Source organism: Monodelphis domestica, chromosome 6 (assembly GCF_027887165.1).
Source record: "Monodelphis domestica isolate mMonDom1 chromosome 6, mMonDom1.pri, whole genome shotgun sequence".
In the NCBI taxonomy this organism is placed as follows: Eukaryota; Metazoa; Chordata; class Mammalia; order Didelphimorphia; family Didelphidae; genus Monodelphis; species Monodelphis domestica.
Window position 1 is genome coordinate 63,367,027 of NC_077232.1, and position 13,321 is coordinate 63,380,347.

The window sequence follows — 13,321 nt, forward strand, 5'->3', positions numbered from 1 at the left end:
TGGGTTCAAATCTGTCCTCAGATACTTCCTAACAGTGTGACCCTGGTCAAGTCACTTAACTTTTATTGCCTAGCCCTTACTGCTCTTCTGACTTGGAACCAAAACTTAGAATCAATTTCAAGACAGAAAGTAAGAGTTTTAAAAAAGACTGGATATGTCCATGTCCATCTGAGGATCACTCTTTGGTCACCTATGGTCAGGCATGGAGCAGAGGAGGCACTCAGATACCCAGGCTCTCATTCTTTCTTATTGTTTTTGCTGCCAAGGAGGGCTATACTAGACTTGGGGGAAAGGAGGCCAACTCCCATCTGTACCCTGTCAGTGAGAACCTGGGAGGTTAATTACACCATAGCAGAGAGAAAGGAGAAAGAAGGTCCACTGAATCACTGACTTTTATTGCTCAGTGGCCAGTAAGGGAATCGTCTCCTTATTTCCAAAGCACTCTGTAGTGTGAGGGGCTTTGGGTCACCCACAAAGCACCTAGTCACCGAGAGAGAAGAATCACAAAGGAAAACTTTGCACATGCCCTACTACATGAGACTAGCTTTAAAAAATTCCTTTTTATTGACTTTTTACTTTGCTTAGAAACTATAGATCATTCTGAACTTTAAAGTTCCCAAGGCTGTTCTTGCAGTGTATTGCCACATCTCTGTATTTGTCTTCCATTACCTGACTTTGTTTCCTTTTCTGCAAATGTTTTTTAACCAAAGACTTACATTTTCCCTTTCTAATCAGAATTGTTTCACTTTGTGTCTTCAGAATTTCACTGAGAACTTCCCCTCCTCCTAGGTTGACTTCTATAAAATTTTAGTTAGGATATCATGGATTGTCCTTTATCTGAGCCCCTTTGGAGTCTTCTCTCCCCAGTTACAGGGTACATATGAGACTGCTCAGCTGTGCCTCTCACAAATTTGGTGAGTATTATCCTGCCCTCCCCCTCAAAGATTACCATCATTTGCACCTCTACACAGCTAGTTTTTCTTTATTGATGAGATCTGGTTCCAGAACAGTGTTTGTCTTCATTGTAGTATGAAGTCATAGTTAAGGAAAGTAAAAAATTTATTAGTTGTTCTGTTTTTGACAGAACAAAAGATTCCCAAAGATATTCAGATAATTGAAATCCTTCAGAACAATGATATTATGCCTCCCTGACAACTTTGTGATCTCTTCCCCAAATTCCTCATCTATTTCTTTTTATATTCCAGTGACCATAGGAAACCTATTGGTCTTTCCTGAGATGGGCTCTACCACACCTCCTCTCTCTAAGACCTGAATTTCTTTACCTGACTGATGCTTATGTAAACTTACATATTTATATTATATAAATTTTATTTATTATGAAATAAACATTATATAAACATGTAAAATATATAAACAATACTCTACTACCACTTTTACATATCTTGTTACCTTTTAAAATTATTTTTTTCTTTAAAATTCTGACCTTCTGTCTTAGAGTCAATTCTAAATATCAGTTCCAAGGCAGAAGAGTAGTAAGGGCTAGGCAATGAGGGTTAAGTGACTTTCATAGCTAGGAAGTGTCTAAGCCAGATTTGAACCCAGGAGAGCTCCATTTCCAGGTCTGACTCTCTTATCTGCTGACCTATCTCATTGTCCTCCTTTTTTAATTCTTTAAACATTTAATCTTAACTGATATTTTTTGTAGTAATAATAATAATAATTGATTTTTACATGGTATTTTGAGGTTTAAAAAATGCTTTCCTTATATTGCTTCATTTAATCTCCAGAACAGCCCATTGAAGTAGGTGCTAATATTAACTCGAAGTATAGTTTTTCCTTATTTCAAACTTAGTGTCCACTATTTCTCCATTGAAAGAAGAAAACGTGCCTCTGAAGTCAGGATTGATCATGCCTACACTGATCAACATACCAATGTCTTTTATCTTTTTCCTTTTAATAAGAAATTCCCTTCTAGCACCATATGCCTGACATGAGTCACATTCTACCAAGTCTGTGGCACCTCTAATGTCAAATTTGTTTCCTTACATTAAAATCTCTAGTTCACCTTGCTTATTATACTTTGTACATTTGTGAATAGATATCTGAAAGTGTGAATTTTGCTACCATCTTCTTTCTTGGATTTTGTCTCCTGTGAATTTCTAAGTATCTTTACTATTATTTTTCTAATTACTTTGTTGCCGCTTTCTGTGGTGTCTAGTGCCATGGATATACAGAAACTTTTAAACTATTTACTTTTTAATTTAAAGCCATTTTGATCAGGTTTGCAAAATCTCAAGAAATGTGCTCATTCTATTTCTTGTTATGTGTAATTCATCCCTGGTCAGTATCTTGCTATGTTTTAATCTCTCATCCAAAAAATTGAATCTCATTTTAAGACACCCAATCATAAGAGCTTTTGACTTTCCATATCTTCCTTCCTCTTTTGAAGCTTGTCAGCAGTGATATCTCAATGAAAATTACTTGGGCTTCTTAGATATTCTCTTCTTTTCTCGAGGATGATCATTAGCAGTCTTTCTCAGTTCCTTCTAGTGGTATTCTTCCCTTCCCTCTCCTGTGTGCCTTTTTGTGTAGTATAGATTATACTAATTTTTTTATTCCTTCAATTTCTTTTGATGCCATCCCCCCCTTCTTTTTTCTTTTCATATATGATTTTAAACCACTTAGTACCCCAATCTCTACCTATGGATAATTCTTCTAACTACTATAATAGTAAATACAATTTTTGACAGTTACAAATAACATTTTTCCATATAGGAATATAAATGATTTGGCCTTATTTGAGGCCCTTAGAGAACAAAAAAAAAAATAAAACCTTTTTTCTTATTTACCTTTTTATGTTTCTCTTGGTTTTTGGATTTCGATGTCAAATTTTCTGTTTAGTTCTGGTCTTTTCTTTACAAATATTTGGAAGTCTTCTATTTTGTTGAATGCCCATACTTTCCCCTAGAAGTATATAGTCAATTTTGATGGGTAGGTGATCCTTGGTTATCGACCCAATTCTCTTGCCTTTCTGAACATCATATTCCAAGCCTTGTGGTCTTTTAGCATGGAGGCTGCCAGATCCTGGGTAATCCTGATTGGTGCTCCTTGATATCTGAATTGTTACTTTCTGGCTTCTTGTAATATTTTCTCCTTAGCTTGGAAGTTCTTGAATTTGGCAATTACATTCCTGAGGGTTGTCTTTCGAGGATTTAGTGTGGTGGGTGATCTATGGACTCTTTCAATGTCTATTTTGCCCTCTTGATGCATAACCTCAGGGCAGTTTTCTTGGATAATTTCTTGTAGTAAGGTGTCAAGATTTCTGGTTTTATTTTTTTCCTGGGTTTTCAGGTAGGCCTATGATTCTCAAATTGTCACTCAGACTTCTATTTTCAAGGTCAACCACCCTCTCAGTGAGATATTTTGGGTTGCTTTATAATCTGTCATTTTTTTTTGGCTTTGCTTTATTAATTCTTGCTGTCTTGTGAGATCATTGGCTTCTACTTGAGCAATTCTAATTTTTAATGACTGATTTTCAGTTAATATCTTTTGATTTTCCTTTTCAGTTTGATCTATCCTGCTTTTCATGGCTTCTAGCAGGTCATTTCTGGTCTTCAATTTGCTTATTATTTCATTTGATTTATGGGCTTCAATTTCCAAGTGGGAGATCCTGTCTTTTAAACTGTTATTTTCTTTTTGGACTATTTCCCACTTTTCTTGCCATATCTCTTCCATTTTTCTGACAATCTCGGATTTAAAGTCTTCAAGAACTTGTGACCAATTTCCATTTTCCCCCAAAGATTTGGGTGTATTTAATTGTTGGTCATCTACTGCTGCCTTTTCTTTAGTCTGGGTTTTTTTCTGTATAAAAATTATCAAGGGTCAACATTTTCTTATTGTTTTTTGTTTTGTTTTGTTTTGTTTTTTTTGGTATTTGTGGATTTTAGTGGTGGCCATTGCTTTGTTCCTTCCTGGTCAGATGTCTAAATGAGGAATGTAGGTGATCTTTGTATTGGGCTCTGGAGAGGTTTTTGCCTTGAGGATATTTTTCCCCTAGTCCTCAGCAGTGTCTAGCTGCTCTTAGGGGCAGGTTCAACCCCCAAGAACTTAAAGCTTGCCTGCAGAGGTCTGGGTGTAGAGTGTAGGCAGGTCTCTGTATTGAGCACTGAAGAGGTTTTTGTACAGAGGCTATTTTTCGGGTCTCTGTGGCGTTTTGCTTTGAGCCTCCCCTTCTCTGCCCAGGTTCCATGCCCTATCTCCACATTTCCTCGGCCTCCTGGGGTCCCTAGTCTTTCTGTTCTTATGGGTAGGTCCAGCCCCTGAGAACTTAAGAGATTGCCTGGGAAGAGGTCTGGGTGTGGAGTGTAGGGAGGTCTCTGTATTGAGCACTCTATTGAGAGGTTTTAGCCCGAGGGCTTTTTACAGTTCTCTGTGGTGTTTTTGCTGTGAGCTGCCCCCTTTCCCCAGCTCCTCAACCCCCTAGCTCCAGCCTCCCAGTGTTCTGAGTCATTTCTCTTAGAGGTAAGTCTGTGTTGAACTCAGCCAGCCTCCCTCCTAGAACTTAGAAGTTTGTCCGGTGTTTGCTGGGACTCTGGAAAGGTAGGTAAAATGGGGGAGGGGTGGTGAGCTTGCCCCTTGGTGGGGGAAATTTCACCCCCTTTTGGTGTGGAAATGCCTTAACTTTGCCTACCTTCTGTGCTGTGTCCTACCTTGGAACTCCTTTGCTCGTTTGATTTTGGTTTTGTCTATTTGAGACACTCTGTCTCGATCAGTGGAAAGGAGAAGAAGAGCTCTGCTTCTACTCAGCAGCCATCTTGACCCGGAAAACTTTCTCAGTTCCTTCCAGCAATATGATTTGTGCTTGTGTGAATCACCAAAAGTGGGCACTAGTCATCTGATGTGACAAGTATGGAGGTTCTCCATCATGTCCCAAATACATACTCGATCATTATTGTTGTTTTCAGTTCAATAATCACCTCACTCCCTACCCCTCAGCAAGATGTCACCAGCCAACAGGACTCTTTCTCCTCTGGCCCTTACTAGATAATCCCTCGCCTTATGACATCTCTGAATTCACATTATTATTCCTTGGAGGAGAAGCAGCTGCTTCATTTTGGAGGATTAGTTCACCATTTCTCGTGTAGTTTCTGTCATGTTTTTCTAAAGTCTTCAGTGGTTTTCTTTTCATCTGTTACAATCTACTTACCATTCCAGAGCAATGGGAAGTAGCCATGTCATTTAAATATGAAGTGTCTGGGAACCCTTGGCTTCTTTACATACATTTCATGAATCTTTAGACATTTGAAGCAGTTCACAGTAAATGATGACAATCATTCTCCAGTAGAGTCTTACTCCGTTGTCTTATGGTATGGTGGTTATATACTAGGCTCTCAAAGACTCTGGCCATAGAATGCAAGCTCTGATGGGTTCCACCAGCCCACACAGACTTTGTGTTTGGGGCCTGGCAACAGGATGTACAGCCCCCTTCCAGTCTCACTACAGGGATTTCCCATCAGGTGGTTAATTCTTTCAGCCCTAGCAACACATGAAAGTCATCTCTTGAAGCAAAGTAGAATCAGGGTCTGCAGTGGTGGAGGGAGTGACCACACTGATGAAATCATACATGTTTGAAGTATTTTTTTTGGGCACATAATAGATTTATTTTTATTTTTTTTGAAAATTTTATTTAATTGATTTAGCATATTTTCCGATAGTATTCTTGTCTCCACTTACTCAACTGAGACTAAGAAGGATTTGAAATGATTTGTGGATATATACATAGTGAATGTCAAAGTAGAAACTGAAGCCAGGTCTTAATACTCCAAGTATGGTATTCTCCTAACTGTGCTACATTATCTTTGCCCTCACAGCAAACCGGGAAACATTCAGAAAGCCAAATCTTGACAACCCTCTGGAGAAAGGAATTGATATTTGCATTGTATCTCAGAAAAAATATATTTATAAGAAAGAAACCAGATTGAAGAATTATCATGCCAATGAAAAAATTACTGAGTCCATTGACCAAAGTTTTGTTCTTTTTAGGATAAGAAATTAATCAAGGCTCTATTTGATGTCCTGGCACATCCACAAAATTACTTCAAGTATACAGCACAGGAGTCCAGAGAGATGTTTCCAAGATCATTCATCCGATTACTACGATCCAAAGTGTCCAGGTTTTTGAGGCCTTACAAATGATTCTTCATCTCACCAACTACAAATGTTCAACCAGCCCCAGCCTGTGGAGCTTTCAAGGACAGAACTGTGTCTGCCACTTGCATGCCAGTGGAAGGACGGGCATGGCACCAAGTATTAATAACTCTTTGGAGTTAATTTTTATAGACAATGCAAATATTTTGATAAACTGAATTGTATGTTTTCTTTGAAGAGATCATGTATACAGTTGTTTTCAGTCATCGGGATGCTGCATCAGATAACTCCATCAGGTTTTAGGCAGAGAGAAGCTTTCAGAGGGAACCATCTCTATTACCAACAGAACTTCCTCAACTGCTGCAAGGAGTGGCGTGGAACAGGAAGGACTAAGGAGTAGCTTCCTGGAGCTACGTTTGAGGTCCTTCACCATATAGAACTCCTCTGTGTCCTTCATACTTCTCATTCCCTACAGTTAGAAACTGCTGAAGGGACTTCCCAATGATACAGTGGCAAGTGGATCTTAAAGATTAATTTCCTTCTTTGAAACTGGTCTGGTTCTGTTCAAGCAGCTCAACCATGTCATACTCAGGATATAGAGATAGAGAGCAAAAGATCTCAAATTTTGGGTTTCAGGCAACAATTTTTCAGAACTGAAATGACCATGTTTGGGTCAATGAGTTCCAAGTTATGTGATCGCAGCTCCAGGTGCTAGAGTTCTGAAAGAATATAATAAAGAATGTTTGAAATTGAGATACTGAAAATAAAATGATGAAAAAATTTCTATACAAATGTAATAATGATTGCTTTCTGATAGTCTTATCTGTATAGCACATTTATGTTTTATTGCTTGTATATCAAGGAGGGAGATGACATTATCACAACTTGTGCTATTTCTGTTTATTTTCCAATAACCAGCCGATTTGGTTCATCCCAATGAATTTTCACTCTCCTGGGCAACCATTTATGGCCCGGTGGAATCCCAGCCTCTAAATCAGAGGAGTCCTTTCTTGTCCATCATATTTCTAACACCTAGCGTTTTTTCAAATGATAAACTACCCCCAGTACATCTGCCACCTCTTGCTGTTATTATCTGGTGATCACCCAAGGACATTCTTCATAGAATTCTTTCCATTATGCATTGGGAGACCACATGATTGGCTTTGCTTTATGTTGTGAATCAACTTTCTGATGTGTCCATCATAGCAACACTGTGGAATCAAACTTGTAATGGAAAGAGCAGTAGAAGAGCTATATTCAGGTTCAGGCTTTGGCATTTATAGCTGTATGACTTCAGAGAAGTCTTCACCTCTCAGCATTAGTTCCCTCATATGTAAAATTGGGATGATGATACATACATTCCTCATGGCGTTATGAGGAAAGTTCTTTATAAACCATAAATGTGTATTATTCTTATCTCAGGACTGTGTGGATAGGTCCTGAACTGTTCCAGGCTCTTCTACATCGTCATCATGCACCAAATGACCCTGGAAAAATTCAGGCAGCTTATGTTTGGCTAAATGCAGATCTAGGCTTAATAAGGATTAATAATTAATAGCAGCTTAACTACCACATAGTGCTTACTGTAACTAGTAAAAGGGGCCTGTATACTTAGAGAAAATTTGAAGCATGGAAAAATTTGTGAAAGCCTGTTGGCCTGAAATGTTTGTCAATAGATCTGTGGTATCTTTAGTACCAGTAAGAACTCTATCTATGCATGCCTCCTTTTTATACCTTCTAATCTTGTGTTAGTTCCTTCTATATATCTTCCTGAGATAATTCTCCTACTGTGCTAAAGGCCTTCCTCTGGCTCTTTATATTTTATAGGTGCCAATTCAACACTTTGTTATCTTCTACCATTACTCCATGACTGTCTCGATATTCTGAATGATGCTCAGTCATTATGGATAATGTGCTAAAGCCTGTGTTCATCAAGATTGTATTGCCCTTTGGGTCACCTGCAATTTTTATTTTTCTGAGATCATAGTATTCTATGATTTGTTGATCACACATTACTGGAGGAATATCAATGTAAAAGAGATGGGGAAGAAGAGGAGAGTGAAATGCAAAGGGCAAGAGGAGAGAGAGAAGAACAGGTGGGAAGGAGTGCATTTGAGATGGGGGGAGAGAGATTTTTCCAGTAGAATGCAATTAGATATCACTCAAACTACTGTATGACTTCCCAAATATGATCTGACTTGACTATCTCCTAATTTTATTTTAGATATAATTTATTGTCCATTGACAGTATCTATCTAATATATATGAACTGATATGAGAGATATGAATGAATGGGGGAAGCATTTATTCCATGCTCCCAAAGAATTACGATTAAACAATAAAGTTACAAATAAAAAAGTCAGTCTACTCAAGAAACTCACATTCTAAACTGGTTCAGCTGCAAGTTATATGGCAGAGCCCAGGAATCCTTGGGAGTGAGAAAGCAGATGGTAATGTACCTCCTTTAATGTTATTTATATTGTTATATGTTGTTTATAATGTTGTTATTTATTGTTATATATATCCAATGCTAAAACTATATGGGTTTCTAATGTCAATTTGGGCAGTGAGAACTTTCTTTTCTTGGTCCTTATTAGCTGTGGCTCCAAAGGAACAAGAGTCTGCAGCATTTGGAAAGATAGCTGCTAGATGTCATTTGGTTAAGGTTATTCCAACAGGAAGATACAATAACTTCTAGAGTATCTGAAGGGTGATCGCATAGAAGAAGAATTGGTCTGGCTCTTCTTGGCCCCGGAGGGTAGAACTGGGAGTCATGAGTAGAAGCTACAGAGAAAGACAGCTCATTAGAAGGCAAAACATTCTAAGAATTAAAACAGGAGGGGAAATGACTTGCTTTGGGAAATAGTGAGCTCCCAACAACCATCCTTGAAGAGATCTTCAAGAAAAAATAATGACAAATTATCAGTAGTATAGAATGGATTCTTACTTAATTCTAGAGAGGACTACAAAGCCTCTGAGGTTTCTTCTAGTTCTGATTCTGCAAATCCTTTAAGTTTAAAGTCTTATTGTACCCAGTAAACACATAATGTGCTTACCATTCCATAAACAAAGTTTCCCCAAATAATTTTGGCCACAGAACACTTTTGATTTTGAAACATGTTGACAGAGTCAACAAGTCTTTCTTAGGAGAACTGAGAGTATAAAAGAAACCCAAGTTAAAGAAGGTGCTAGGGGATTTGGGTAAAAAATTTGAGGGAAAGAAATCTGTTTTCATGCCCAAAAAGTCACATAATTTAAGCATTTTTTTTTTGGTATTTCATATTTAATTTTTTGGTGGAAACCATCTCTAAATACCAGAAATCTCTAGGAAAATATCTTTGCACATTTCAATATGAACATAGTTTGGGAAATTCTGACACTTGTTTCCCAATTATCAACCAGACATAACTGTTAAAAACTTTTGGCAATACAAGTATAGACACTCCACCTAGTGGTTATTAATGAAAAATTACAGAACTTTAGTTTGCAAGAATCTCAGCCATCATCTAGTTCAACTCATATTTAAAACAAATCTTTACTATAACATATTTCATCAGTAAATTTCCAGCCTCTGCTTCAAGACCCCCAAGGCTTAGGGACCCACCACCTTTCAAGGTAGCTCATTCTCCTTTGGGGTAGTTCTATTTTTAGGAAGTCTTTCCTCTTGTCAAATTCATTTACCTCTTTAAAATTTACACCCATTATTCCTCCTTCTGCCTTCTGACGTCAAACAGAACATGACTACTTCCACCTCGAAAGGTTACTATCATGTTACCCCTGATTCTTATTTTCTCCAAACTAACCAGCCCTAGCTCTTTTAGGCAAATCACTTGAAGGAGTAATTATGCTACTCTGGATAATTTTCAATCTTATTAATAGTCTGAGTATTTGATACCTAGAACCATGTAGTCTCACAAAAGCAGAACACAGTAGGACCATTATCTTCCTGGAAGCTATGCCTCTTTTCATCACATTAGCCTTTTTTGGTTGCCATGTCACACTGATTACTTATATTGAGCTCCCAGTCCACTAAAATCCTCACATAATTTTTGTTGTTGCTAAGTTTTGCTTCCTCCCATCTTGTACTTATGAAGAAGATTTTTTAAACTCAAGTGTAAGACTTAACATTTTTTCCTATTAAATTTCACGTTAAGAGGTTTAGCTTAAGACTTTCTTTGGAGTCTTGTGTAAGGGTAAAATTAATATGGTTTGATTAAGTATGAGTTTTTTATTATTACTCAAGTTGGAATGATTTTATAGCAATTTATAAAATAGAGGGAAAGAGTGAAATTAAGGAAATGGAGAGAGTAGATATTTACTCCAGTCCGGTCTGAACCAGGCATAGCTTCAGAGGCCCCAGCAAAGGGGGCCCAGAGGTAAATTAAACAAGGGTTTTAGCTACAAAGCCTCCTCCAAGACAAGAGGGCTCTCCAGAAAAGCCAGGAAAGGGAATCAGCCTTTTTCACTCACCCACATGGTAGTTCTAAGGGAAGATCAAAGAGCAGTCTGAAGACCCCAGCTAGAACTCCAGGGCTGAAGGTGAAAGTGCTGGTCACAGGAAGTTCTTGCCACCTTTAAAGACCCCTCCTTTTGTCACTTCCTGTGCCCTCCTTCCACTTTACATGGACCAATTGCAGCTATAGCTTTGCTTAGAACTGCCCAGGGGTCAGGGCAGTCAGTGGGTTTCTGATTCGTCACTCACTATCGCACATGTGGGTCACAGACCTCCCCCACTTAAGGATAAGTGGGTTGTATATGCTTCTGGTGATTAAATCTAAAAATGGGCAGGGGAGAGTTAATCCCATCTTCATATTTGACTGTCATCCCACATGTTAGTGATTTCACCCATATTCATGTCTATAAATTGTCTGTCTTTATCTAAGTCATTGATAAAAATGTTGAACAGTGTAGAGACAGGAATATATCCCTAAAGCTCTCTGCTAGAGCCACTCTCTCCTAGTTGACATCAACCCATTAATAACTAGAATTTGGGTCTGATCTATTCAGCAACTCTGAATCCTCCTAACTGTAATGATAGAATCCATATCTGTCTTCCCCAACATCTCTCCAGATCTCCAACAAGGGTAGCTTGAACAATCTTGTTCAATGATTTTCCATAACTAGGCAAACTTTTCAGAGAAGACCCCTGGTCTGCCAAGGCTACCACCAACCAAAAAATTACCCACACTCACAAACTAGTTGTTATCCTCAGTTTCCTCCTACCAATATTAAATTTGTTGCCAAGTCTTGTCGATTTTGTCTTCTCTCCTTTGACACTACCCTGGCATAGGTCCTCATCACCTCATGCTTGGACTATAAAAACAGTCTACTATTTGGTCTCTACCACAAGTCTCTCTCCACTCCAGTCTATCTTCCATTCAACTGCCATGGCAAGCTTTTTCAAGCACAGGTCTGACCACGTTACCCTTCTACTCAATAAACTCCAGTGACACTATATTGCCTCCAGGAACAAATATAAAATCCTCTATTTGGCCTTCCTAACCTTTACTCATTTTTTGTTTTCTTATACCTTATGCCTCCCCTTTCCTCTTTACCCTTCTATCTCCCCCATATGCTCTATAATATAGTGATACTGGATTCCTTATACAAGTCACCACATCTCCTAATTTCAGCCATTATTACTGGCTCCTCCTGCCCCATGGCTAAAATTCTCTCCCCCCTCATCTTTGCCTCCTTGTTTCCCAGACTTTAGTTCCAGCTAAAATCTTACCTCTCTACAGGAAGACTTTCTTGGTCCCCCTTAATTCTAGTGCTTTCCTTTCATTGATTATAGGCAACTTTTCTTGTCTATAGTTTCTATGTAGGTGGTTGTTTGTATGTTGTCTCCTCCATTAGACTATGAGCTTCTCCAGTGCTCTTCTTGAAAGCTTTTGCTTTTCTTTGAATCCCCAGAATTTATCACATTGCCTGTCCCATTGTTGTTTGTCCTTTGTTTTTGAAGAAGACTAAGGACATCCTGGGTGATGTCTTGTGCATGGAATAGGATTAAAGTGAGGCAAAATGATGCAAAATATCCCTACTTTCTCTTCCTGAGTGATAGTTCAGGATGCAGTATGACTTTGGCATCCTTGATGTCTGACCAAGTTTCAAACATTCCACAGTTCCCACTTCAGGTCATTGGAACAAATTATTCTCATCTGACCATTCTACCAGAGGAAGTCTTCATATGATTTGTGTAGATATCTCCCTAACTCGCCAAAGGGTTGGTGGCCCATTGGCAATGTTTAGCTTGTCTACTTGCATGGTTCTACCAGACTGTGGCTGCTATGGATGTTTCTGCTTCTTAGAGCCACATGGGAGCATTGAGTGACAGGTAGATACTGAAGGTATATGAAAAGCTCTCAAAAGAGCTCAGCAAGCCCTGACAGCAAGCCCAGAGGTGCTAGACCTCCTTTAACACCCATACAATCTGTGTTTTCAAGTGGGAATTATATATATTTCTTGACTAACTACTAGTTTACACAAGGAAACTAGGTTAGTGGCAGAACTTCTGGGGTCCCTGGTTGAAGGACCTGAGATCAATCACAGACTAGTGTTAAAGTTGCATAGAGCATGAACCATACCTGGCCTTGGATTATAGAAATTGCAAGAACTAAGTAGGACTTAGCATCTCAGGTTTCAGGATTTTTTTATGCTGTTATTTTCTATCCCCCATACCCTGAGAACAGAGCTCAACTTTGGCATAAAGATAACAATTCAGTTTCTTGGCTGCTAAATTTTTTTAAATGAGTAAGCAAAAGAGAAAAAACTCAACTATGGGTAGTTACTATGAGACAGAAAAGACCAGAGTTCAAATTCAGAGAACAGTGAAGTTAAAACACCTTCTTCCAAAATAGCAAAGAAAATGACAAATGGTCAGAAACACTAAAAGAGTTTTTGTAAGAGCTTAAAAAAGACTTTAAAAAGCAAATGAGAAGAGGTTAAAGGAAGTTTAAGAAAAAAAACCAAGAGCAGTGCAAGAAAATTATGAAAGAAAGGCCACCCAACTGGAAAAAGAGATGCAAAAATTCAGCGAAGAAAACAACTCATAAAAAAATTAGAATCAGACAAGGGAAAGCTCTACTGACTTTTTAAATCAACAGGAAATAACAAGTTAAAATCAAAAGAATGAAAAAATAGATGTGTATATGAGATATCTATTATAAAAACAACTGACCTGGAAAACTGATAAAGAAGAGTCAAAAGAATTGTT

At 38.2% G+C, this 13,321-nt stretch overlaps 1 protein-coding gene across 5 annotated transcripts in view; it reads left to right on the plus strand.

Moving 5' to 3' along the window:
* Nucleotides 1-12,736, plus strand: part of SCUBE2 (signal peptide, CUB domain and EGF like domain containing 2) — a 104,045-nt gene extending 91,309 nt beyond the window's left edge. For all 5 annotated transcript variants that reach the window (XM_056802108.1, XM_007497075.3, XM_056802109.1 and 2 more), the window contains one exon: nucleotides 6,004-12,736. In XM_056802108.1, the coding sequence (XP_056658086.1) occupies nucleotides 6,004-6,156 (153 nt within the window). In that variant the 3' untranslated portion in view covers nucleotides 6,157-12,736. The remainder of the gene's footprint in view (nucleotides 1-6,003) is intronic.
* Nucleotides 12,737-13,321: the final 585 nt, after the last annotated feature.